The following is a 26,129-nucleotide window of genomic DNA, read 5'->3' on the forward strand; positions in this document are numbered from 1 at the left end:
TGACTTTATGCGAGCTACTCTTAGCAACTTTTTTCCCGCCATAGACTGAACCGAAGTGTACTTCGACAGTGTAAAAATGAATCGTACTGATACCCTCATGCTGTCTTGGGACTTCGAATGGGCTGGTCTTGAAATTGAATCAAGAATAGCTTGGAATAAACTATTTACCATCAGCATTCAAAACGCCATCACGCCTTTTCAAATAGCACTTTTTCAGGAGTTCACCTCTCAAATCATTTCATGACATTTAAGGGAGTCCTTTGAAAATCCGGCGGCAAATACAACTTGTCTCCATGAAGCATAACGCTACCTTAGAACGCAGCCTGAAAAGAGGCCGCACCACCCGGGTAATGTTGAAGTATCAATCACTACTGAGACCGGTAAGATCCGGAGTCGGGTCGGTCGGCCCGCATGCAACGTCCAATGGGAGTGTGGTCTGCTGTGACGTCAGATAATCGTTCTCATAACCTCTATCCAGGCTATTTCGAGAAGCTGCGTCGTAGTCTATTGGAGAATATATTTGTCAGCTTTTTGGTTTTACAGGACATTTAAAAAATTGCGACAGACATGTTGTAGATAGTGAACGTTTAAGCCGATTAAGCAGAGACTTGGCGTTAAGCTCTCAGTTTTTGAACTGAGACGAAGTTGTGAACGGATGGAAAGTTAATGTAGTCTATTCCGATCCAATCGATCAGTTTCCTACAATTTTGCGATCTGGCTAAGGTGGGACGGACCAGGTGAGACAAATACCAAGGTAGTTGGCGGACCACGCTTGTGCAGTGCACAGGACAGTGAACTAAGGACCATTAATAAATCCCGCCACACTTTTGGGCCATTTTCAACCCCCTCCCCTGGTTACGCATTGTTTATACTAGGCAGACTCCCTCCTCTTTCCGGGTTGCGCTTTGTTAGGCGTAGCGTCATAAAAGGTTACGTCCCGTTAGACCGTATTTGAGCTGGGGTTGGAAGCGGGCGACCGAATTCTTCCCTTGAGAGGAAGCAAACTTGATCTGGCTCTGAGGTGTCTTTAAAAGACTTAGGATGGTTTGCAACCACGCCGGATACGACGCCTAAGTCCGCTCATCCTTGCTTAGTTGCGCCTTGACTACGCTCCATCAAAACCTCCATTCTCCTCCGTGTGTAGCGTAGTATATGGATGACCCCTAACACGGGCGTAAACGTGTCGTTTTATTTCGTAACATCGACTCCGACCACGGTGCCAGGGGTTCTCGAACTCTCCGACCGTAGACAGTGGCGCCGTCTACGTGGCGGATGACACGTACCAGACCGAGCGTATGCTCGTGGTACATATCCCTGCACCACTCGCCTGTCCGAATATGCAAGTGTGTCACTCAGCAGCGCTCGCCAAAAGGGCTGTTACACAAGATTCCGTTTTCGAGTGTTTCTGAATCCTCTCGGCCCAGAGCTGCCCACCGCCCAAACCGACGCTGCTTCTGCAGACCGCGGGCCAGTGACCACGTCGCTGTCAGATCGCTGCGCCTGGGCGCACGCCTCTCAGGCGCACCAGATGGACGCCAGCGAGCGGACGTTCCAGCACCGACTGGTGTCCAGACGCTCCATTGCGGCGGCCTGGCGTCTCTTCTGTGGGGCTGGCCGCGTTTAGAAAGCCAAATGGATGCCGAATGGCCAGATGGGCCACAGAGCTGGCGTCAACGGCGAATGTGAGGGGTGCCCGCTGTACGTGCACCCGTGAAGCTCGCTCGCGCGATCTGTTCTGTTAGCGTACCCGCTGGAGCCATACGGAGTAGACAGAAGCTGTCGCACGTGTGTTGCCGTTGTCTCGGTGTGTTTTGATCGCCTTTCGACCATCGGGTTTACACCATCCGGCTGCCTGACCCGGTGACCAGGCACGTTCTACGTCCGCATTAATAACTTCAACCGATGCGTATCAACACTTTTTCATCAGCTGCTGGTTGACTGAAAGCCTTCACGGCCATACACCGACACCGCCCGTTTTTTCGGATCCCTGTTTAACACGTTGGTGCGATAAAGACACGTACAGAAAAGAAATGCATTTCGTTACACATTCTAAGCTAAAATACAGCCCGCACTTCCGGGTCACTGTAAAATGCATTTGTGCGATAACAAATCAGTAATATAAGCTCGGTTTTTTGGCAGTTCGAGCTCAAAACTCTTATCTTAGGTAACCAATGACTCAGCTTAATAACTCCGAACCATAACGACTCATGATAAATAACTTGCAGATTGTCCTTTCCGTCAAGGATATGGAGAGATCGAAATCACCACTGAATTAATCGAATTAGCATAGTGTCGTATGACATAGTGCAGCCTGCCAACCGTAACTGCACTACCCAAATTTTTAGGCGGACGTGAAATATACTTGCCTTGCCATCCTTCGCGTGCAACATGTCTACTGTCAGCCGTATTTACAGACGAAGCTGCACATGCCTTATCTATCGATAACCTATTTGTATCTGCAGCCGGCCTCCGAGAAACAGCGGAAGAAGCTGCTGGCCAAGGTATCCGGCACCATTCCCAAGTGGCCTCAAAAGCCCTGGACTGCACTGTACGACATGAGAAAGCTCTTCAAATCAGGCCTTGACGAACCGATGGTGAGTACACCAAAGTGTGGTCTTACAAACCTACCTGTTTTGCTTTCTTATCTGTTCTGCTGTTGTGATGTACCACCACAGCGTGCAGGCTCAGGCAGTGTTGATATATACGGGACTATGACGTCGCACTGAACTTTGGGATTGATTAAGCAAATGGCAAAATAGAATAATTTCGGCACATATCTGGTTATGCATCGCCGTTGTGCACCTTTTTATCAGCAGGGAGGTTTGAGGCCTCGGTCGCCTGTAACGCTCACGAAATCAGTGAGAACATCATGTATCATAGTATTTGTGGCCTAACCAGCGTCATCGTTGGAAGTTGTCTCCATGTTTAAATCTTTTCCCACGGGTAGTTCTTTGCATCCTTCACGCAATAACGTTGATATAACGATTAGTTTCGAGATTTGATGTATTGTCCAAAGTCCTTCTGCAGTGTCTAGCTGACTGCAGCTGCGAGGGGCCACGTTCATACGCAATTTTCACGCGTTTGCGTGCATTAGGTGCACAATTGATTACTTGAATGCATGCGGGCGCAGTTATCGGAAAAAGTGAAAAGCCAAGAAGTCAAATGACAAAACTGAATTATGGGAAAGTCGGATGGGAAAAAGCAAAAAACGATGCGATTCGGGTGGATATGGGCAAACAACAATAATTTATTTAAAAAAAACAAAAAGTTAAGTGTCAACGCTTCAAAATATTACAATCCAGGCAGGAGAAAAGTTCAAGACCACAAGTCAAATGAACAAAAAGTTAAGGGGGCAACAAAGAAAAGGACAGAAGTCAAATACATAAACGGAACAAAGGTCAATGCAAATGCAATAGGTCAAAATGATCAAAAGTCGAAGGGATAAAACATAGCAGAGGTCAGGTGCGATGAACCAGATAAACAACGAGGCAAAAGGATAAAACGTCCCAACGAATGAAAGTAAAATGCAAAAACTTAGCTAAATAATACGTCCAAATACTTTAAAAGCAAGTAGGTGCTGGGATGCTGAGGCAGTCGATCGCGTGGTGCCTCCTCCAGATAAAATCCGTGACTTGTGGCACCCTCCAGCCGGCCTTGGACTCTCTCTCCTGCCTGGAAAATTTTTAACCAAGTTGAAGTTGTGAAGCTGCTCAAACTTTGTACAGATGAAGACCGAGGATGTTCCAAAGCTCAGCCAGGGAAATAGCCGGATTACGTACTTAGTCCTGAGCACAAAAAGGTTCCATGGAAAGCCGAGTTTAGCGCAATGCAGACAGTAATGTCTTGCGTGTCGCAAAACAGCTTCGCGTGTTCCCAATATCCTTATTTGTACACCTCTGCCTGCGATTTTGAGGTGCTAGCATTTGGTCACTTACACATTCAAACATGCCATAAGAGGGGACGATGAGAGGCGCATATCCCCGAGAACGACAATACGCAAGCACCCCTAAGTTGAGCTAGGATGTCCTTGCTTGGGTTTAGGAGGCTCTTTTCAGTATCGTGAGGCCAAATTTGAGGATCAGGAAGCCCTTTTAATTGGTTCAGTCCTGCTCCGGATCAGGAGGCACTGTTTTATGTTAAGGGAGTTGCTAGCTCAGAAGGGTCACTTATAGAATCAGAACGTCCCTGTCCCGGATTAGAAGACACCCCGATAAATAACAAGGTCCGTATTCTGGATTAGAAGACACCCGGTATTAAATCAGGACGCTCTGTTCTGGATCAAGAGGTCCCTTCGGGAGATCAGAGGATGAAACATCATTGGGGTTATTCCTCGTCAAGGGACGAGGCTAGCTTCACTGGCGAGCTCACTGACGAAGAGGGGGCGGACGGGGGTCTTGCACCTTCTAACTTTTGTCATGCTGGACGAGCATTTGTTCAAAGGCCCTTAGTGGATTTGTAAGCCGTATGAAATCCAAAACTTCTGACCAAGACTGATGCGTTTTGATTAACTTTCTGTTCTACCCATATCCATTTGATTTCCATCTCTTTTGGCCTTTCGCCTAATTGTTTTGGCCTCTGACTTTTATCCTTTTGACTTCTTATCTGTCCTGCTTTCATCCATTTGACTTTTGTCACGTTTGACGTTTCGCCATTTTTACTTTTTACTTTCTGCTTTGTTCCCGTGCGACCTCTTACAATCTGACTCCTTGCCATTATCCGTTAATTTTTTGTCTGTTGACTTTTTTCCCGGAACTACGGGCATATGTAACAAAGGCTATGCTCCGGATGTTTTGCTGATGCATTGGTATGCCATTGATGCAAAGCTCCACAAAGTGTTCTTCGCGAAAGACGGTGCCCCAAATGTATGCAGCATCTTTGATGTACCGGACAGTTCCGTCTAATACGTCAGCAGTCTGCCCCAGGCAGCCCTATCTGATTCCTAGCAGTCCATGTACCGGACAGTTCCGTCTAATACGTCAGCAGTCTGCCCCAGGCAGCCCTATCTGATTCCTAACAGTCCACGTTTCCATGATTCCATGTGTCAGTTCTATGTCTAGTCAGTTATTTTGTTCTTGGGTTTTAAGGGTGCGGCAAGTGCAATGGTTATTTGCACCTCAGTTCTCTGTCTGATGTGTTGGCTACCCATCTAATATATTGGCTGTTGTTTGTGTGTTTAATCTGTGTGACATCCGTCGGATCAGCTCTCTCTCTGCCCGATGTGTCTGCTTTCTGTCTGATGCGCCAGCATTCCGTTTTATCCTCTGTCTGTTCAGCCCATGTGTCATATGTCGGCTGTCTGTCTGATGCGCCAGGAGTCTGCTGTATCATCTGTCCGTTCAGCCCATGTGTCATGTGCCGGCTTTTGCCTGATGTGCCAGGAGTCTGCTGTATCATCTGTCCGTTCAGCCCATGTGTCATGTGCCGGCTTTTGCCTGATGTGCCAGGAGTCTGCTGTATCATCTGTCTGTTGGCCCATGTGTCATGTGCCGGCTTTTGCCTGATGTGCCAGGAGTCTGCTGTATCATCTGTCTGTTGGCCCATGTGTCATGTGCCGGCTTTTGCCTGATGTGCCAGGAGTCTGCTGTATTATCCGTCTGTTGGCCCATGTGTCATGTGTCGGCTGTCTGTCTCATGCGCCAGGAGTCTGCTGTATTATCCGTCTGTTCGGTCCATGTGTCATCTGCCGGTGTCTGTCTGCTTTGTGAGTTTTTCGCCTACTGTATTGACGATCTGTCCGATGTGTCATGTGTCTGTCAGAGGTGTTGCTCGTCTGCTTGCGATGTCTGCCGCCTGTCTGAGCTGTCCGGTTGACGCAGTGCGCCGCTGTATGGCGGGATGACGTCTGGTTCGGACAGCAGCGGCTCGAGGGTGTCTGCCCTCGCTTGATCCGCGCCTGCTCCAAACTGCCCGACAAGTGAGTGCCTGAGCAAGCCTTACAGCCCGTGCACGACAACGGTTTTTTCATTTTCACATCTGCGGAAGCCATTGTAAAGCCGGAGATGAACCCAACGTGCATATGCCTATACTTGTATGACAGAAACCGGGCACAAATTTTGTCGTCGACGCATGATGTTTCTTTTCGCACGAACGTTGATTGGTAAAAATGATCTACACTCTCTATCTTCGCACGGTGGCTGGTAGCATCCGGTGGTCTCTGTAGCCAGCGATTGAGGTCACTCAATTTTCGCGCTTTCCGCTGCTCGAACGGCCCTGCACGATCGTGCGTAACTAACAGACCGCTGCGATTTAAGTATCGTCTAACGCCCATTTTAATGTCTTGTAAATGAGCAGAGGTGTCATGTTATGTTCCTCTGGCCACTGACCGGACTAAGTCAAACGTTCATGTTTGAACTGGGACCACTTCGCCCTGGTTTGATGTTTTGATTTTCACATTGCATGCCTTACTGTCTTTGTCACAAGGATGACAGAGGGATGTAGAGGCAAATGAGGGTTTCTTGAGACGCAAACCATTGTGTTCCCCACATTTTACTTGCGTAGTTTGTTTCTGTCGACAGCTGGGTGGCAACATATTTACAGGTAAACATGGGATAAGACAGTATCTTGGATTTCCAAAGTCTTACTAGCAAAAATACCTTTGCCGTCATGTTGCAACGACATTCCACTGTATTGGCTGCGGCCCGTATTTTTGGTTGTTGTGGGCGGAAAGTGGGTTAGCTATGGGTGACTTGGTTAGCCCGTGCTCCCGAACTTCTCAGGTTGACCTATCCCCCGAACCTGCGTTACGCTGCGAGCTTTATACAGTGGGTTAGCTATGGGTGACTTAGGTTAGCCCGTGCTCCAGAACTTCTCAGGTTGACCCCTCCCCCGAACCTGCGTCACACTGCGAGCTTTATACAGTGGGTTAGCTATGGGTGACTTAGGTTAGCCCGTGCTCCAGAACTTCTCAGGTTGACCCCTCCCCGAACCTGCGTCACACTGCGAGCTTTATACAGTGGGTTAGCTATGGGTGACTTAGGTTAGCCCGTGCTCCAGAACTTCTCAGGTTGACCTATCCCCCGAAACTGCGTTACACTGCGAGCTTTATACACTGCGAACTTGGCAGCTCGAAGTGGATAAAGCGTATAACATTGTCTAGCCCCCTAGCAGCTACGGCTACGGCTAGCGGTTACGATTTTCAGGTGGTTGCTTAGAATAAGCTTGAGTTATTTATATCCATGAGCGGGTATAAAACAAAATTTTACACGTGCGGTCAAACATAAAAGACTCCTCTAAATAATACAATTCCACGAAGCAGTGAATATAGTCCCCATTATGTCATCGCTGGGTTACGTCATGGAAAGTTTTTATGGCGTAAGGAGTCGCTGTCAAAGTTGTCTCGTTGGAGATGTCGTTGTAGCATACGGCGTGACACCCTTGTGGTATTCTACGTGCCGCAAGGTGGTGGTGTTGATTTATATGTGTGAATTCAACGAGCGAGCGTATGCGTGTCGCTTTCGATCTTTTATTATGGTGTTATATGTTTTTCGGTGATGACATTTTGCTTCCTTGCATTTGATTTCCGATAACAGTGCTTTTCTTAGGATATTCGATTCTCGTCCTTATGTCCGTCATAAGTAGCAGGCGCCCAAATGCGTGAGTCATTTATACCGAAACGCGATTTGTGAGCGTGAGCTAATACGTGAGCTTATTTCATCATGCCTGATGCTTGGTTAGATATCTTCCGATGTTAAACATTCCCTTTAATTGCCTTTTTCGTTGGAACAATTCGCGCTGCATCAGCGCAAACACGAATGATTGCATCACTGCAAACAGGAATGATTGAGATACGCTGGCTATGCTCTTTTTTAACATGAGCACAAAACAACCACACACACAACAAACAAAAATTCAGTGTGGTGTTTGCATGACTAGTCTAGGAAAGAACAGGGTTGTTAACTGCAGGGAATGATAATGTGGAACGGTCCTTTCAGTACATGTTTTAAACACATGACTGATGGCTGACAAGATCCAGTAAAATAAAACAACACGGTGTGGCACGTTCTCACAAACTGAAGTCAAAACTGACCAGATACCATGTGGCGAAAAATGATCCGCGCCGGACATTGCATAGTGCCGTCACTCCCCTCGCAGGGCCCCAGAGAGCCTTTATCGGGCAGCCAATGGCAGCTGATAGTGGTTCAGACAGGCCCCTGCAGACTGATGTCATCACAAGAGGGGGAGGGGGTCGGTATCAGCAGCAGATGGCGCCAACCCACCTCGCCCGGCGGTCGACCGAGATCAGAGTCGTGTTTGCGTAACGGCGGGAAGTCCGCTCGCTGACTTCAGCCACATCCAGCGCCACACACGATTGAAAAACGGGGAAGCCCGCTGGCCAAAACAGTTAACATTCGACGGTGCACTGGTTCAAATATTTACTGCCGTCGCTTGGCAGCTTCCACCCATGCTGAGACTGGTGCGATGGACTACGTGTTGTATTATTCCTAGACTGCATGTTGTATCCTAGCTTATTTACGGCTAGCCGGCTGAGCGGTGTAATCAGCTGATGACTGCTGACTAATGTAAAATTTGTGATTTGCTATAAGTTAGTATGAAATATTCTAGCATTCAAAATATGTTAAGAGCGTGATGTACAAGCTTTGTAAGTGACAAACACTCCATCGCAAAGGGGAATGACACATGCGAAGGTTGGAGGCACGCAAAATCTCCTCCGACAAGTGCGCTTAAAAATTCATCGACGCATATACGACTGCTGCTCTGAGGCTAAGGCACCAAAGCTAATACGGACAGAACCTGACCGATCATGGGTGCTCTGCGAGGCCAATAAAGAGGTTCCCGTCAACAAGTATAGGGTACTCGCGGCAAGTGAAAAGGACCTAAGACCAACGTGGCGGGCCTCTAAACGGTCGGTAGTGCCCCGGCAGACTGACATATAAAGCCCCGGCCAGAGCACAGGACCATGTGGGCAAACGGAAATTGTGCTAGACCATGAATTGTGCTTTGCGATCAAAAGTGCCCAGGCAGGTTGACAAAAGGAGCCCGATAGAAGCGAAGAGTTCTCCGCAAATGAGATCAAGGAGAAAGAGCCCACGATCAAAGAAGGGGGGCCCTGAGTATCGGTTGTCTCGGTCCCTTACCTTATCTGAGCCCCAGCAGCAGCACAAAGCCCTCTGAGAAAGTGGAAAGAATCTAAGACTAATATGAAGGCCTCCTGAGCGCCTGAGTATACCCTGACATATGGGGCCCGGTAAAGCGTATAGAGCCTTTCGGGCGAATGAGAAGAGTCGGCGAAGTGCCCCTGATTGATCAGGGGTACCCAGGACATAAAAACGGATAGTATCCCAACAGCGACGTTGAGACAATGCACGGAAAATGTAAAACTGTTAAGAGATCAAGGGAAACGTGGAAGGCTCCTTGGCGATCAGATTGACCAGGCAAGTGGGCATATACGGCCCGGGCAGCAGTGTAAGCCCTCTGGGAAGCATAATGAGCCCCACAATTTTTCTAAACCACCACCCTTTCAATCAGTACAAATTGAAATTTCCTTGCTCATAAACTCTTACTTTCGTTTGCAACCGTTATATGCTGTCTATAGGCCCAAGCACACCCAATTTTGTTGTCTTTCTCTTTATTAGAAAACTGTTTCCGTTCAGCCGGTTATCGGCCACTTTGAAGCCCATGGGTCTCCTCTGCATGGTCCATGGGACGTGGTCCGGTGCTCCTCCCTTTATATCCGCCAACGGCCCGAGCAGCTTAATAGATGGGGCCCGCCAAGAACATTGGACCATTCATTCAAGTAAGAAGCACTCAAGACAACATGGAGGGCCCCGGGGGATCGAGTGCTCCAGAGCAGGTTAACGGATGAGAGTGCCCATCAAGAGCTTGGGGCCTTCCGTTAAAATATGAAGTACCCGCAACACAATACAAAGGACCGTAAATGATCGAGTGCGCCAGGGCAGGTTAACAGACAGGGCCCCTCAAAAGCGTAGGGCCCTCCATTCAGTTAAGCAGCACCCAAAACACAATGTAAATGGTCCCAGAACGACTAAATGTGCATGAGCAGCTTATCAGAAGGGGCTCTACAAGAGCGTAGGGCTATTCACTCAAATAAGAGGTACTCAAAACCCAGTACGGAGGACCCCCGAAAGATGGAGTGCACCCGAGAAGACTGCCAGATAGCCCCCGACAGGATCGTAGGGCCCTAAATTCAAACACCAAAGGCTAATATACCGGGCCCCCGAGCAACCCAGTGTAACCGAGAAGGCGACCAGAAGGGGCGCCAACAATTGCGTAAGGTCCATTCAACTAGGAAGCCCCCGAGAAACAACGCGGGTGCCCGAACAATCGAGTATGCCCAAACAGGTTAACAGAAGAGGCCCTCGACAAGAGAGAAGGCCCTTCCGTTAAATTATGAAAAACCCACGACACGGTATAGAGGGCCCCCAAATGATCGAGTGCGCCAGAGCAGGTTAACAGATAGGGCCCCAGTTAAGAGAGTAAGGCCCTCCATTCAAATAGCAGGCACCCAAGACCCAATGTTGATGTCCCCAACGGTCCAATGTGTCCGAGCAGCTTATCAGAATGGGCCCCGACAAGAGCAAAAGGCCCTCCATTCAAATAAGAAATACTCAAAACCCAGTGCGGGGAGCCCCGAAAGATGCAGTGTATTAGATGGCCCCGATAGTAGAGTAGAGCCCTAAATTCAAACACCAAAATCCAATGTGCAGGCCCCCGAACAATCCACTGTCACCGAGGAGGTGAGCAGAGGGGCCTCCGACAAGCGCGTAGGGCCCACCATTCAAAAAGGAAGCACGCAAGACTCAATGTAGAGGGCCCTGAACGATCGAATATGCCCGAGCAGGTTATCAACTAAGCTTTTGACATGTGCGTGGGGCCCCCATTTCAAATAAGAAGCACCCAAGACCCAGTGTGAAGGGCCCGTGAAGGTTCTAGTGTGCCCGAGCAGGCCATCAGATTGCCCCCAACTGGAGCGTAGGGCCTAACATTAAAAGGCCCCATGTGGAGGGCCTCAAGCAATCCAGTGCGTCCGGGCAAGTTGACAGATGAGGCCCCTACAAGTGTGTAGGGCTCTCTATTCAAATATGAAGCACCCAAGACCCAAGTTGGTGTGCCGCGAACGACCGATGTGCCCAAGGAGATTAACAGATGGACGCCCGACAAGAGTAAAGGGCCCTAAGCAAGTGGCAGGGAATTGGGAGCGCCCTAGACCAATGTACAGGGCCCATGAGCATATCGCGGGTGTGCCGATAGGTTAACCGAGACCGACATAAAGGGCGCCTAAGCACAAGAATACCCCGGCGTGTTAATATATGGGGCCCCAGCTATAACGTACAGAGCTTTTCCGGCGAATGGAAAGAATCTGTGGAAGGCCCCTGATTGATAAGATTGATAAGAGCGCCCCAGCACGCTAGCAGGAAGGGCCCATCAACATTGTAGGGCCCCCGAGTAAATGCTAAAAGTCAAGGACAAAGTGGAAGACTGCTTAACGGTCGCAGTGGCCCTGCAAGTGAGCATATAGGTCCCCGGAAACGGTGTAGGCCGACTGAGCAGCTTAATGGGCCCAAGGGGGGGGGGGGGGATGGCCCGTGGCCACCGCCTCTGGATCTAATCCTGGCTTGAGACAGCTAAACCGTAGCTTTGCACTCAGGGTCGTAACCCAACCACCTGATCAGCATTTGGAGTCTGGTCTAGCCTGTCTGAAGCGCCGCTCGCGAACTTCGTGCAGTGACGCCCGCTCGCCCGCGACGCCAGCCGCTGCAGCATGTCACACGCCGCGCCACTGCAGGCAGCTGTCGGCGCAGCGATATCTCCCGGGGGGCAGAGCCGACGGAACAAGGGCAGGGAGCACGACGACCTCCCCCACCTAACGAGAAAGGTCAGCACTAGCACTCTGTGCTAACATAAAGAGTCAGCCGCAAAAACAGACTGTGCCCACTTTCGGGAGCTTCCTGCGCCCCTGCGCCGGGAAGTCCCGTTTCAGTGACTCATCGCGAGATTGGCGCTCAGCCCGCGGCCCCCGGCGCGGCAGACGGATCTGAACAGAGGCGGGTCCGGGCGCGTGCGCTCCGCGTGGTCCGAGGCGATCTGAGTGGTGCTGAGCTGCTCTGCGCTGCGCCCGGCTCACGATCCAGCTCGACGTGTGCCACGGAGCCGGTCAGGCGAGTGCCGCGCTCGGCAAGCCCGTCGCCATGGCCAGGGCGGTGACGGTGTTCACGCCCGCCGTCGGCGACCAGCCGCCGGCACTGAACGAGCAAGCCCTGCAGGAAGCCCTTGTGACGCCCGAGGCGGGCGATATGCCGGTGGTGGTGCTGTCGATCGTGGGACCACGCGGCTCCGGCAAGTCGGCGCTGCTGAACGCCGTGGTGAGTGCCGTGGGCGGCACGGAGCCGGCGCCGCCTCCTATCGGCTTTCCGGGCGACCGCGACCGGCTATGCGCGGCTGGCATCGCCATGTGGTCCGAACTGCTGCCAGTGGTGCTGCCGTCGGGGCAGCGGGCCGGGCTGCTCCTGCTGGACACGTGGGGAGCGCTGGACGACGACGGCCCGGAACGGGGCGCTGAGGTGTTGATGATCAGCGCCGTGCTCAGCTCCGTGCTCGTGGTGCACATCAGCGCCGACAACTTCAGCACACTCGGAAACCTGCACCTGCTCAAGGACGTGGGTACTGCTGCTCAGGCGGTGAGGAGATGCACCCCTCTGCAGGAGGTGTTGTTCCTGATGAGGGACTGGGCTGGCCGAACGGCCACGGGCGCTCAGGAGGACTTTGAGGTCTTGTACGAGTGGGCAGATGCGCGGCCCGTCAATAACCAGGCGCTGGTCGCCATGCAGGAGGCCAGCGACTGGCACCAGTCGGCGCTCTTGTTCCTGTCGGCGGACGACCCTCACAGTCGCGAAGCCCGCGGCGGCCTGGCGACCTCACCGTCGGACCTAGCGTCCTTCCTGGCATCACAAAGGTCCGTCAAACGCTTCATCGCGGCCGTCCCGGCGCGGGCGCTAGCCCGCTACTTCGCGGATCTGGCCACGGCCGTGACGCGGTCACCCTCGGACGGCGCGGCGCTGGTCGAAGCCCTTGTCGCGGTGAACCAGGCTCTGGCGATGGAGGAAGCCGAGGCCAAGTATGACGCGCTGATACATGCGCACGAGCCGGGGAAGGCCGGGCGTATGACAGAGCTAGACCTGCGCGCGGCGCACGACAAGATCGTGCACCAGATACGGCTTACGTTCGTGACAACTGAGAAGATGATAGCTGGTCACGACAATGGAGAAGTTGTGAGCGACCGGCTACTGGACAGGCTCGAAGCGAAGTACGCGGATATTGCTCGAGCGTTCCACAACACATCCGAGAAACTGAAAGCAAGGTCTGAGGCTCACAACGCGGACCTGAAGATCCGCTGCCTGCAGCAGTACCAAAAGACGATGCAGCACGCTCTGAAGGAATCGCCTCTTATGCCGCTGTCTAATCTGATCAAAAATCATGAGACCAGCCGGCGAGAAGCGTTGGTCGAATTTGATCGTGAGCGAGATCGATGTGGAAGTTCCGTGGATAGTCAGCGCATGGCTTTGAGCGTGGAGATGGAGCAGGAGTTCCGCTCTCACGAAGGCAGCCTGAACGAAAGGAGAGAGCAGGCAAGTGCAGAAGAAAACCTGAACACAGCCATCAGACCAAGAGTGGAAGAACACTACCGAGCAATAATGAAAACAGTACGAAGCGAAGAGCTGGCTAACATCCACACACAGGTGCAAAATGGCACGCTAGCATTGTTTGACTCCCTATCGAAGCATCTCACAAGCGAAAAGGTGAAATCTAGAGCCCGTAATGAGCTACGCGACTGGACAGAAAAACACATGCAGGCTCTGCTCAGGCAAGTGGATACTCAAGCTCAACTGACCAGGGTCCAGCATGGGTATGGTGCCAGCTATACGGGTATGACTCAGCCCGGCAGAAATGCGGGTGGCACGTCGGCAGCAGGGGGGCAGGGTGGGTCGCGGGGTGAGAGATGGCGCTCTCAACAATACGCTATGGGCCCAGTTTATAACCGACCTCGCAGTCAGTGGGATGAGCGCGACCCACATCGCCCACAGCGAGCGACCGGGTCAAGCAGTAGATCTTTTGATGACGCTATGCCACTTTACGACTGGCAAGAGCAGCCTAAGGAAAAGAAATCCTCCTTTTTCGGCTGGAGTTTTTTTGACAGATAGTCGTGATGCATCAAGAAGGCCTGGTCGCTACTTTGAAGCGTAGATTGAGTGAAAGGCGGCGTCTGGACATCGTGCGTACCGAAGAAACAGTGACAGTAGCAGGGATGGGGTTATCTTGAAGAGAGCGGTACCAGCGGTACCAGCCTTACTTCTGACCAGTGACGCAGTGCCTGTGCTATTGGTCGTATATTTCTTGCTATGTGGTAGTGCTTTCTAAGCGCGGTTATTAGTAAGATTTCTTACTATTAACCACGCCATAAGAAAGATTTCGTTTCAGTTATACACGCGATCAATGTTGATTTAGTGCCATGATAATGCCATTGGGATGTTAACATGAAATTTTCTGGTCTTTATCGTGTCAATGAAACGTTGGCAAGGCTGCGATTGCTGCTTGTGGACTTTGGTGCTGCTGCCTGGGCCGGTAGGGACATGTTATCTCATTCGAGCATATTAGACGTGCTTCATGCGTGCATCGCGCAGCGGTTTTGCACAGATGAACATTTGCTAGGCATAGGCCAGGCTAAGTATTAAGTAGCTGTGCTGTCACTCGTACCATCCGGCGTCCTGAAAGATGGCTTCTATACGCTATGTCGTTGTAGCCTATGGTGTAATACACTGATTATCCATCACATATCCTCTTCTTTTGTCTTTCAAAGTTGGATTGTACGAGAAAGTTAGGTTCAACTTGGTTACCTTCCTGATTCAGCCTCTTCCAAAATATGCTAGTTGACAAGGTGGCTTCTTAACTCCGCTCCGATTCGTCGTTTTTCATAACACGGACTGCTGGGAAGGGGGGGGGGGTCGATGGGACCCCTGCCGTCTCCAAAATTAAGAACGATAGAGCTTAGCAAAGAACACCGGTGCAGTTTTTTCTCAACAAGATCGCGCGATTGACAATGAGTTGCATGCTATTGGGTCAATACTTGACTTCAATATGCCATGTGAAATGTAATATTTTCCCCCAAATCGCATTTTTTCGGCGTTGCATCCTTCTACATACGATGCGATGCTTCAGAGCGACACAAAACCTTACCAGGTGTGTTCCTCGTTCAATTCGTAGTGCAAAAGTGTATCTTTCCACACGTTTTGGCCGTATGTGTATGATGCATAGCTCCGTGAACTCGCGGCCGGCCGGGGTCTCAGACCACTGCACCAGGCCGGGAGCGGGAGTAGGCCGGGGTCTCAGACCACTGCGCCAGGCCGGGAGCGGGAGTAGGCCGGGGTCTCAGACCACTGCGCCAGGCCGGGAGGGGGAGTTGGCCGGGGTCTCAGACCACTGCGCCAGGCCGGGAGGGGGAGTTGGCCGGGGTCTCAGACCACTGCGCCAGGCCGGGAGGGGGAGTTGGCCGGGGTCTCAGACTACTGCGTCAGGCCGGGAGGGGGAGTTGGCCGGGGTCTCAGACCACTGCACCAGGCCGGGAGGGGGAGTTGGCCGGGTCTCAGACCACTGCACCAGGCCGGGAGGGAGAGTTGGCCGGGGTCTCAGACCACTGCGCCAGGCCGGGAGGGGGAGTTGACCGGGTCTCAGGCCACTGCGCCGGGCCGGGAGGGGGAGTTGGCCGGGGTCTCAGACCAGCGGGAGTAGGCCGGGGTCTCAGAGAGCCAGGCCGGGAGCGGGAAGTTGGCCGGGGTCTCAGACCATTGCGCCAAGGCCGGGAGCGGGAGTAGGCCGGGGTCTCCAGACCACTGCGCCCAGAATGGGAGTGGGAGTTGGCCGGTAGCGGCCATTGCGCCAGGCCGGAGCGGGAGTTAGGCCTGGGTCTCAGACCACTGCGCCAGCTGAGGAGTGGGAGTTGGCGGGTCTCGCGACACAATTGCGCCAGGCCGGAGGGGAGTATAGGCGGGGTCTCGGACTAATGCGCCAGGCCGGGAGGGGGGTTGGACGGGTCTCGGACCATTGCGCCAGGCCGGGAGCGGAGTGGCTGGGGTCTCAAACTCTGCGCCAGGCTGGGAGCGGGGTTGGCGGGTCTAGATCACTGCGCCCAGGCCGGCGAGGGAGTGACCGGGTATAAAGGCCACTGCTACGGCGGGAGAGAGAGTTGGGCCAGGTATCAGACCCTTGCGCCAGGCCGGGAGCGGGAGTTGGCCGGGTCTCAGACCACTGCGCCAGGCCGGGAGGGGAAGTTGGCCGGGTCTCAGACCACTGCGCCAGGCCGGGAGCGGGAGTTGGTCGGGTCTCAGACCACTGCGCCAGGCCGGGAGGGAGGGTTGGCCGGGGTCTCGGGCCACTGCGCCAGGCCGGGAGGGGGAGTTGACAACGCCCCTGGCATCTCCATCTTCCACACGCCGTGTGACAAAAAAGGTATCGTTTTGAAGGCCTTGTCAAATCATGAAGAATGCGTGCCAAATATTTGACGTAAGGTCAAATGTAAGATCACCAGAGGTCACGAAATGCCAAAACCAGTTGTTGACCTATGTTAATACGTCGAGACGGATATTGAGGGCACGGAAATATGCCATAAGGCTGTACGGAGTCCATTCCATCTATTTCTGTCCACCGAATGGATCAGGTCAAATCAGGTCACCACTCAAAATTGCTGTAGAAGTAGCCTACAAAAACGATGCTTTTCTTCACAATCTGCTTCCGACTAAGTTTGTTTTATCGATTGCGGCTGCGGAATAAAAGTATTCCAGTCGCAAAAATACCATGTTGGGCTGATCCAAAGGTGATCTGAGGTCAAATTGGATCAAATTCTTAAACCACCCAAAAGCAAATTTTTAACTTCTAACCGGGTTTATGTGGCCATCACAATGCCTTTCTGTGGTCAGAAGCGGTGCTTTCTACATATACAGGTACTCAAAATCGCATAGCTGCTGTCTACATTATACGCAGTCCCTTCGACGCTTGACGCTTGCATTTGTCACAACCTGTGAACGGGTACATTGGTACATGAAATAAGACGTCATCAGCTTCACGAGCCCGATTAGAAGGTGGTTACATGCGTCGCTTTCGCTCATCTAGCATCTCCGCTACTGGCAACATAGCTCATTAGCTTTGGCTGACCTCATAGGACCTTACATGTCCTTACATGACCTATATTGGAATTCTGCGTTCTAAATAATCTGCTGAAAACTCGCTGTTTTGAGATTAGCATATGCTCTAATTGCACGTATGCATGCATGCGTACATGCATACACACAAATTCCCTCCCAAACGCGTGGACTCGTGCTTGAATATCGTGAATTAAACCACACCGTTCGAGGTAGGTTTGATGCAACGGCCATCGACAGGACATGGAACACCTTAAAACAGCGACCGCTGGCGCGTCGAAACTTGGAAAACCCTGTCAGGCTTTCATTGAGGACAGTACAAAAAGTAAGGTTCGGGTAGTGTCAGGTCGCTAACCCCATATTAATCAACCTCCGCATGACCTATTTACCCGAAGTCTTGATCAATCACAAAACTACGAAGGCATATAACACTTAAAGGTACTTGATTAAAGAACATGGAATGAGCGAGCTTGTTATTGTTTAAGGCAGGGTGTGCTGAGGGTCTTAAGATCCCAGAAGCCAAATAAAAAACGCTGTCAATGGCCCCCGCTAGCGGAGAGAGATGTAAAAAAACAACTGAAAGCCGGCGAGATACCGCCCCCGAAATTTCCTCATGTGTGCGAAATGGACTCAAGTAGTCATGACGTCCTTGGTTGGGCCGCACAGCCAATGAGCGAGCTCCCGTTCTTCCTAATACTGGAAGCCATAATGGCGTCGACCGCGCAGACCGTAAATCGTCGTGCTGTGCTCCTCAAAAACCACTGCACCGAAACCAAATATGGCAGAGACACGGTAATGGTGCCAGAAATAAAACACGCACCCTGAATGTTCCACAGGCTACCAGAAATTTGGGCGCCATTACAAGACATGCAGAAGAGGTATCATCAAAAACCTAAGGGTAGCAGGTGGAGAGGTCACATTAGCCTCCTCCCTTGCATCAGCGCGGGGTGAACATTTCGGAAATGTTAAAAGCAGGCTGCCAGTTGAAGATATATTGTTAACGCATCGGAAATAAGAAATACGCCCCGAACGCGTCGAAAATATGAATTGCATTTTAAACCCACGTAAGGCTTAAGTCGTGTTTCCACACGAATGTGTGTATCTTTTGTTTAGCATGCATTAGGCAAGATACTTTTCTCATATTCAAACAACATTTGTGCTGTCGAATGGCTGGAAGTTATCAGAACCTACTCGGTTGCAACGTCTAATGAGCATGCGTTTATCGTAGCTGAGTGTTGGCGCATTCTGCGTCCTCTCCTTAGCGTCGCGCTGTCCAGCCTCGTATTGCGTTGTGTCGCGTACCGCCGCCGTTCGAGGCAGCCGTGTTTGCGGCCGACAGACTGGCGGTGACGGAGGCGCAGCTGTTGCCGGCGCTGGAAGGCGGCACGCTTTCCGACTGTCTGGCGCACGGCCGGCTCTTCACCGTTGACCTTGGCCTCCTGCACGGACTACGCGACATCAACGGTCACGAGGTGGGACGGCAAACCGACACTGCGCTCTGGCAAGAGTAGGAGAAGTGTGTGTGTCTAGGGCGGGGCGGGGGGGGGGGGGGGGGGCAGGAGAGCAGACCGGCGACGCGCGGTGGCGAGAGCGAGAGAAGTATGTGTGTGTGTGGGGGGGGGGGGGAGCGGGAGAGCAGACCGGCGACGCGCGGTGGTGAGAGTGGGGTGAGGGACAGAGGCGCAGGGGCGCAGCCATGACTTGCGATTTGGGGTACGTGCGGTATTCACGCAATAACCACGCAGCATTGTCAGTACCGCCAGTGCCGCACCTACGTAGAGTCCCAGACCCACAGTACTTTTGCACTGCGAACAGACCAGCATAGCCCAAAGACACGAATAAGTGCATTACCTAACGTATCAATGAGCTATTTATGTTTATTTGTCTCGGTACCTTAAACATCAATCGCCGCTCCGACACACGGTGCATCTTCACTCAGCTTTCCGCTGTCAGTGTCACTTAAGTACGTCTTCTCGTCGGACATGTCACTACCCAAGGCATTCTATGATATTCGAAGCCCAAATAATTGCCTGGTTCCAACTCGATAAGTCGCGAAATTGCATTCAGTGGTGTGCTGTGGCGAAAGAACTGTATTCGAACTTGATTGGGGGAGGGGACCTGTGAACCCCCTCCCCTGGCTACGCCACTGGCAGAACGGCAGGCCGACACCACGCGTTGGCAAGAGCGGGAGCGAGGGGTTGGGGAGGCGGCTCCGAACTTCGGCGAAGTTTTGCATTTGGCTCTCCAGCGTCGTATAAAGAAATATCATTTGTTTTATGGGGTTGCATGGTATAAGAAACCTGACAAACAACGTTCTGTCTCCCTAATTCCCTAATCGCGCACACACACACTCGGAGTGCGTACCGCACTTTCGGGCCGGACTTCAGTGGAGCGTGTAAGATATAAAGAATCGTGCTCTTTTCAGGCCACTGGGGTAGTGAGTCGTAGGAACCGTGACCACACTGAGGTTTTTTTGTGGGCAGCCAGCTGCCTGTTACCGACAGCTTTCAGCCGTCAGCCACGCCGCTCCAATCATCTCGTGCTTCCTTTCCCTACCTATCACTTCATTTTTTACCTTCCATCTTTTCACATTAGGTTATTACCCCATGTAGTGAATGACCTTGTGAATGTACTTACATGCCAATTCTTCTTCTGCAGGAAACTATCACTAGGGCTTTTGAAAACGGGGAATATGTGTTAGGTTTGTATTTAGATTTGAAAAAAGCCTTCGACACTGTAAACATTAAGCTTCTTCTACGTAAACTTACTAAATATGGTATTCGACGAAAATCTCATGAAATCATTTCTTCATATCTGTCTGGCAGAGCTCAATGTGTAAAAATCAGGAATTATCTATCAACAATCAAAAACGTAGCAATTGGGGTACCCCAAGGGATCCATTCTCGGCCCAATCCTCTTTTTAGTGTACATAAATAACTCGCCTAAATTAAGCAGTAACATGATTTGTCTGTCTTACGCTGATGATACTGCGATTGTTTTCAAAAATAAAAGTATTGTCGAACTTCAAAACAATGTCAATACGCTTTTGCTTCTAATGACTTCTTGGTTTGCTGCTAATTTTCTCTCCCTGAACGCATCAAAAACATTCACACAGCGTTACACAACCCTTTCTTCGCATTTCCGACTAAATGTGCAAATTAGTAATTCACCTATTGAAGAGAAAAAAAAATACCCTGGTGTAATCAGACAAATCTCTTAAGTTTACAAGCCACACTAATTTTGTTGCAAGCATAGTAAGTAGAAATATTGGAATGATAAGTAGAGTTAGGTACTTTATTGATAAACAAGGTCACATCTACTCTGTAGCACTTTGATTCTTCCTTATCTAAATTACTGCTGCTTGGTTTGGGGCATAAATTATGCTTCTCAACTAGATCGGTTGGTAATTTTGCAAAAAGGGCTGTGCGTCTTATAGAAAATGTGTATCCTCCACAAAGCTCAGAGCCAATCCTAAAACGATACAAAATTTTGAATCTATCGGATATCGCTAAATGTCAAATGTTAATTGTGATGCACAAATTTTTGACTTCCCAGCTCCCTGCATCATTCGATTTAATTTACAATCTCTACGAATCCAATGACATGGATATGAGGCGAGCAAAACATTTAGACCAACCTTTATCTTATCGTAATTATAGACTATTTACAGCATCTTGCCTAGGCCCTAAGTTGTCGAACGATATTATGGTTTCATATTTTCCAAGAATAGCTGATATCCCTGTATCAAAAACCATCGTTAACAACATCATCCGCAAGCATTTCGTGAACACATATTAACGTAACCAACATATTTGAAGACATTGCCATCCTTGTGCTGTACATATCCAACGCACTTCATATTTGACCTCCTTCATGTTTCATAATCAATTTCTGATATAAAGTCATGCACATATGCCCAAATTCATGGCGCTGGCTCCGGGAGTTCTCCCAGCAACAAGCTCTGCTTAGCTGGGTGGACTCCCTGGACATCCAGCTCAAAACCCAGCACAAAAATGACCAGGTAATTGCCCCCTCCGACTTGTGTGACTGTATAGCCCTTACTAACACGGTGAATTGAGTGGTTGTAGATTATTGGGCGGTTATAACGGGCTGTCATTAGCTGACTTTGACTAATGACTACTTTAAGCTTTTTCATCTATGATTTGTCCCTACCTATCACGTAACACAATTCCTTCGGGTCTGCTCCACCTCTTCGCCTGTTTTTTTAAACGCTTGTTTCATCTTCCTGGCTGGGAGTGCCGCGACTTGATTTTATGTTTTCTGGTGTTAACGTACGGTTTACTGCGTCACTGGGATTGAGGGAGGGGCACTCCTGGTTACCTGTTCTTGGGCAACGGCGTAGAAAAAAAACCTTGGGTCTAGTTACATGTAAGTATATGCTTAACCACATAATTCTCCTCGCGTGCGTATCAATGTTTTACACGAGTAATGTTTGCAAATAAGTACAGCCCAGCATTCAGGCCTGCAGCCGTGGCAATATTGACCTGCCAAAACATAATGGTAAGAATATACTAGCACGCTGCAAAGGGAACATATCTGGTTCGATAGGAATCACGAGCTACATAAAGCACGAGTTTAATCACAGTACAGTGATTTAGAGACATCGGCACCGGATGCTGAAGACGGATAACGGCCAGACCTGCTCGCCTGAACTCGGGAGCGACCCCTGTCCGCAGATGGTGGCTCCGGTCGGCCTGTTTCTGCTGAACCGAGCCGGCGAGCTAGTGCCGCTGGCCATACAGCTCTTCCAGAGGCCAGGACCCAACAATCCGGTAGGTGCTGACATGAAAGGGAGAGGAAAGAGAGAGACAAAGCGCAGTGCATGTATTGCATCCATATGACCTGGACAACCGGGGGATTTGGAAGGGATCATCTGGTTGTTAAAAAGTACATGTGGTTTTCGCACAATTGCTGGAACCCATTCAGAATTGTTTTGCGCATGTCACATTTTGCGCATTATACCCAGAATATTTATTCTTCGATCTAGAACAACACTTATTCGCGTTAGACTCTCAATATTTTTTGCCTGCTCAGGAAGTTTGTGACGGCATTAGTGGCGATCGTTTGTACGTCAATTGCACGCTTATTCTGCTGGGGTTATCCCGGGATATGCGCGTACCATGATGCACTATTCGATGGAGACGTGTGCTGTATTCTTCTGACGGCGCTTCTTCATCACAAGAGTAAACACGGCTGCGCGAACTATATTTACCTAGTGAAATCGAGTAAACCCGTTATGTCTTCGGTGTGTTTGCTTCTCTGGAAAAAAGCTCGGTTTCGAAACTGCTCTAGATTTGCCCTAGTCGCATCTCTCGTTCGTCTTTGTGATGGACGATTGGTCCAGAGTTAGAGAGTATTTAACGACGGCTTACCGCACCTATGATTTTGTTAAAGGTTATGCAAGCCTGTGCGCCATTTTAAAGGGCACCGAATGCAGGTTTTTGGCTGCAGTATTTTGCATTTTGTAACTTGAGTAAGTTTCCATTAGAAATGATATGCGGAAAGTGTAAGCACAAAGACAGGGCTTATGAAACAATACTTTTGTAATGCTTTTAGGGATTGTACGGTGGATGACACAGCCTCATGCACCTTTGGTTTTACAATCGACAGGCTTTGGTGTTTACGTAAGTTGTTGTTAAGTGCGTTTGCAAGAAACATTGTGCACATAGATGAGGCAGGATAAATAGCTTTATTCCTCTAGAATAAACAGGAGAATCGAGAGAAAGATGTGAGATTTTGGTTACATGCCCTTATCCAAACGAATATTAATAAACTCCTCTCCATTCTCCCGTTCATTCTACGAGGTTTTGCTTTTTGAACAAGTCATCGTTCTATGCGTAGGCAATAGGTAAGCAGCGTCACTGTCTGTTCAATGCGTTGCGTTCTTATGAACGTGCTGCAAACATTATAGCAAAATGTGACCTTTGTAGCAGGCGAGGTCGTTAGCCGCACGCAGCATGTGTGACCCGGATACGCAGCCCGCGCCCGTGCTCGTTAGCGAAAGAGCATTCTTCTGGACGGCACGGAACCAGACAGCAGGATATGGTCGGAGATAGGGCTCTGTCCAAGAAGCAGAACAGGGCACCGGCGGCTCGAACGGTCCTCACCGGCCAGGACAGTAATGTCGATCGCGAACCGCGCTCGTGCGCCCTCGCGCCACCTGTTCGCAGGACCAGGCGGCGCACGGAATGCGACGGAATGGGGATGTTATATCCGCGCGAGATTTGTACCTCCGTACCCGACGACGCGTGGTGCCAATGGCGCAGTGATGTTACCGGTGAGCGCGGTGGCGATCCGCCGACGGGGATACGCTCCTAGCCGGCTGTGACGTCACGGACGCGTTCGGCCGCGCCCCTGGACGGGTAGCCGGATCGAGGCTCGCCACTGAGCGCTGCCGGGGCGAGCGGCGACTGCGTTTGTGGTCGCACGTCCACCCGCTATCTCTATATCACGGTGACTCTGTACGGATCGTGCGGATTTTCCCATAGACAGCTAATATAGTCTTGCTGTTTATTTTCAAACAGAAGGGTAGAGGCTAAGTTCGCTGTAGTTAACAATACGGCTTCCGGGAGAAGACCGACCTTACGCGGAGCCGGACGTGCAGAGCATGGCTGTAAACGTGCTGCCGACGCTGCAGGCAGCGGCCCCCCGAGCCCGGCCGGCTAACTCAGCGTTGACTGATGGCACCACACGTTAGCTGCCGGTACGGCAGAGTGAATGGGGGGGGGGGGGGGGGGCGTGAATATCTCAGAGTTGCCGTCGAGCCCCGGACCGCCGCCAGCGCTCAGTCATGCGGGAAGATTGCATCACGATGTCATGGGCACGCCGGGAATAGAAATGCTGCTGCACGTCGCTACATGAATCCATCTAAATAAGGTCGTATGGATGCCTGCGCTTTTATACAGGTGTTCTTGTCTTGGGTAAATTTCTACGGAAGATCCATGTTGACTCTGACCGAAAATTTGAATTGGTCGCTCTCTCATGACTTGCGACACGGAAAGTGGTCACGCGAGTGGGCCTTATCAAAAGTGATATGGAAAGTGGTCTCCGCTTGATAGATTTCCATCCTTTCAGGTGTTCCTATCGACCGACAAGGGCTACGTGTGGACAGTCGCCAAGATGTTCTTTAATATGGCCGAAGCCCAGTACCAGTACGGCTTTCTGTATCGAGGTAGGTCTGTTACGGTGGACAGGCAGGACAGGTAGGTCCGTTACGGTGGACATGCACGCTATGGACGGGCAAGCTCGGTTCGGAACTGGACGCTCTCCCATCTCTGACCAGACCTGGACCGACCGCGCCTTGATTGATGACCACGGCTCAGATTGACGTCTGTGATCATAGCGACCCGGCTCAGATCGACGTCTGTGATCATAGCGACCTCTGACCTGTTGACCTGTGACCTGTGACCTGTTGACCTGTGACCTCTGACAGTCGCACACGACGACAGACTACCCGGCGCGGTTCCAAAGTCACGCACTGCTGACTGAGTTCTTCGGGACGCCATTTCACTTTCCAGCCGGGCCACGCGGCGCATTGCGCTGGACCGCCTGGTGCCTTGTAGCAAGGTCAGCGCTCGCTCTCGCCAGCCGCTCATTTCGCTGACGTCAGCAGCAGCGCCAATCTCAGCAGCCCAACATTTTCCAAGCGTGGCCCTGGCCGGCGGGCACCGCCGGCAGGCGCAGCACGGGCGTGGACAGCCTCCGGTGTTTCAGCCGGGCGCCGCTCCCGGGGGGTTCCGTCTCGAGCAGCGACGGCCGCCTGGCGCGGCACGGGGAGTGACACTCCGCTGTGTTGTTCTGGCCGGCCCCTCCCGGGGGCTCCGGCTCTCGAGCCCCAGCGGCGGCGGCCGGCGCGGGCCACGGCATGTGGACACTCCGCTGTGCCCGGCCGGCCGCTCCGGGTGCTCCGGTCTCGAGGCAGCGCGGCGGACGGCGCCGGCACGGGAGTGGGACACTACGCTGTTGTCCGGCCGGCCCGCTACCGGGGTGGGCTCCGGTCTCTAGCCAGCGGCGGCGGCGGTGAGCGGATGGGCGTGGGACAATCCGCTGTGTCGGCCAGGCCGCTTCTCCCGGGGGCTCCGCTCTCGAGCAGCGCGGCGGCCGGCGCGGCACGGAGCTGGACACTCCGACTGTGCCGGCCGGCCCCGCTCCCGAGGGCTCCGGTCTCGAGCCAGCGCAGCCGGTCGGTGGCGGCAGGGCGTGGACACTCCGCTGTGTCCGCCGGGCCCGCTCCCGGGACTCCGGCCCCGAGGGCAGCGGCGGCGGCCCGGCGCGGTACGCGCGCTGAACCGGCTGGACGGCGGCCATCGGCGGCGGACTACTCGGCTCCAATTTCGTGGCTGTCAGCTGAGCGGCCCCGGCTGGGGGCCCGCGGGACCGACGGCAACCTGTGCGGAGCCGGGTCCCCGGGGCCTCCGCAGCCGCCGGGAAGCGGTCGTGCTGGCCTGCACCGGCTGCTGGCGGGCCTGGGAGCGCGGTTGTCCCGGTGATCGTGGTTCGGCAGAGGGCGGCACACCGGCTGTTTCGGAATGGGCTGGCATGTGGCTCAAGGTTTCTACGAGCGAAGGCAGACGCCGCACCTTGCGTCTTTAAGTCAATGGGAAACTTGGGGTGCTATGAAATGGCTTCTCATGCAGTCTCGAGCAAAATAAGTCGCACTGTTGGGCGTCGTAAAGACAGCAGATAACTTGGAATGGGATAGGACATCACTGAGTTTGAGTGTTACAAACGACCTGGAATGTTTCTCAGCCGGCGCGCTCGTTGGCTAGGAGCGCACGCCATAGCTGAATGGAGACAGTTTTGTCGTGAGATGTTAGTTACGATCGCCGATTAAAGTCGGAACTATTCAGCTGGTCTAAGCACACTGACAGCTGCTACAGTAGGAGGCATCATGCCTTGTTTCATTATGCTCCTTATTGCCTTTGCATTTGCCCAATATTT

At 51.9% G+C, this 26,129-nt stretch overlaps 1 protein-coding gene across 1 annotated transcript in view; it reads left to right on the top strand.

Moving 5' to 3' along the window:
- Positions 1-2,462: 2,462 nt before the first annotated feature.
- LOC119091807 (allene oxide synthase-lipoxygenase protein) overlaps positions 2,463-26,129 on the top strand; it is a gene marked incomplete at its 5' end in the record, with an annotated part of 58,404 nt that continues 34,737 nt past the window's right edge. Inside the window, 5 exon segments of the mRNA XM_037214689.1 lie at positions 2,463-2,594; positions 5,817-5,914; positions 18,508-18,640; positions 21,866-21,961; positions 24,264-24,360. Of these exon segments, the coding sequence (XP_037070584.1) occupies positions 2,463-2,594; positions 5,817-5,914; positions 18,508-18,640; positions 21,866-21,961; positions 24,264-24,360 (556 nt within the window).

Source organism: Pollicipes pollicipes, unplaced genomic scaffold, assembly GCF_011947565.3.
Source record: "Pollicipes pollicipes isolate AB1234 unplaced genomic scaffold, Ppol_2.1 Scaffold_3447;HRSCAF=4054_pilon_pilon_pilon, whole genome shotgun sequence".
Classification (NCBI taxonomy): domain Eukaryota; kingdom Metazoa; phylum Arthropoda; class Thecostraca; order Pollicipedomorpha; family Pollicipedidae; genus Pollicipes; species Pollicipes pollicipes.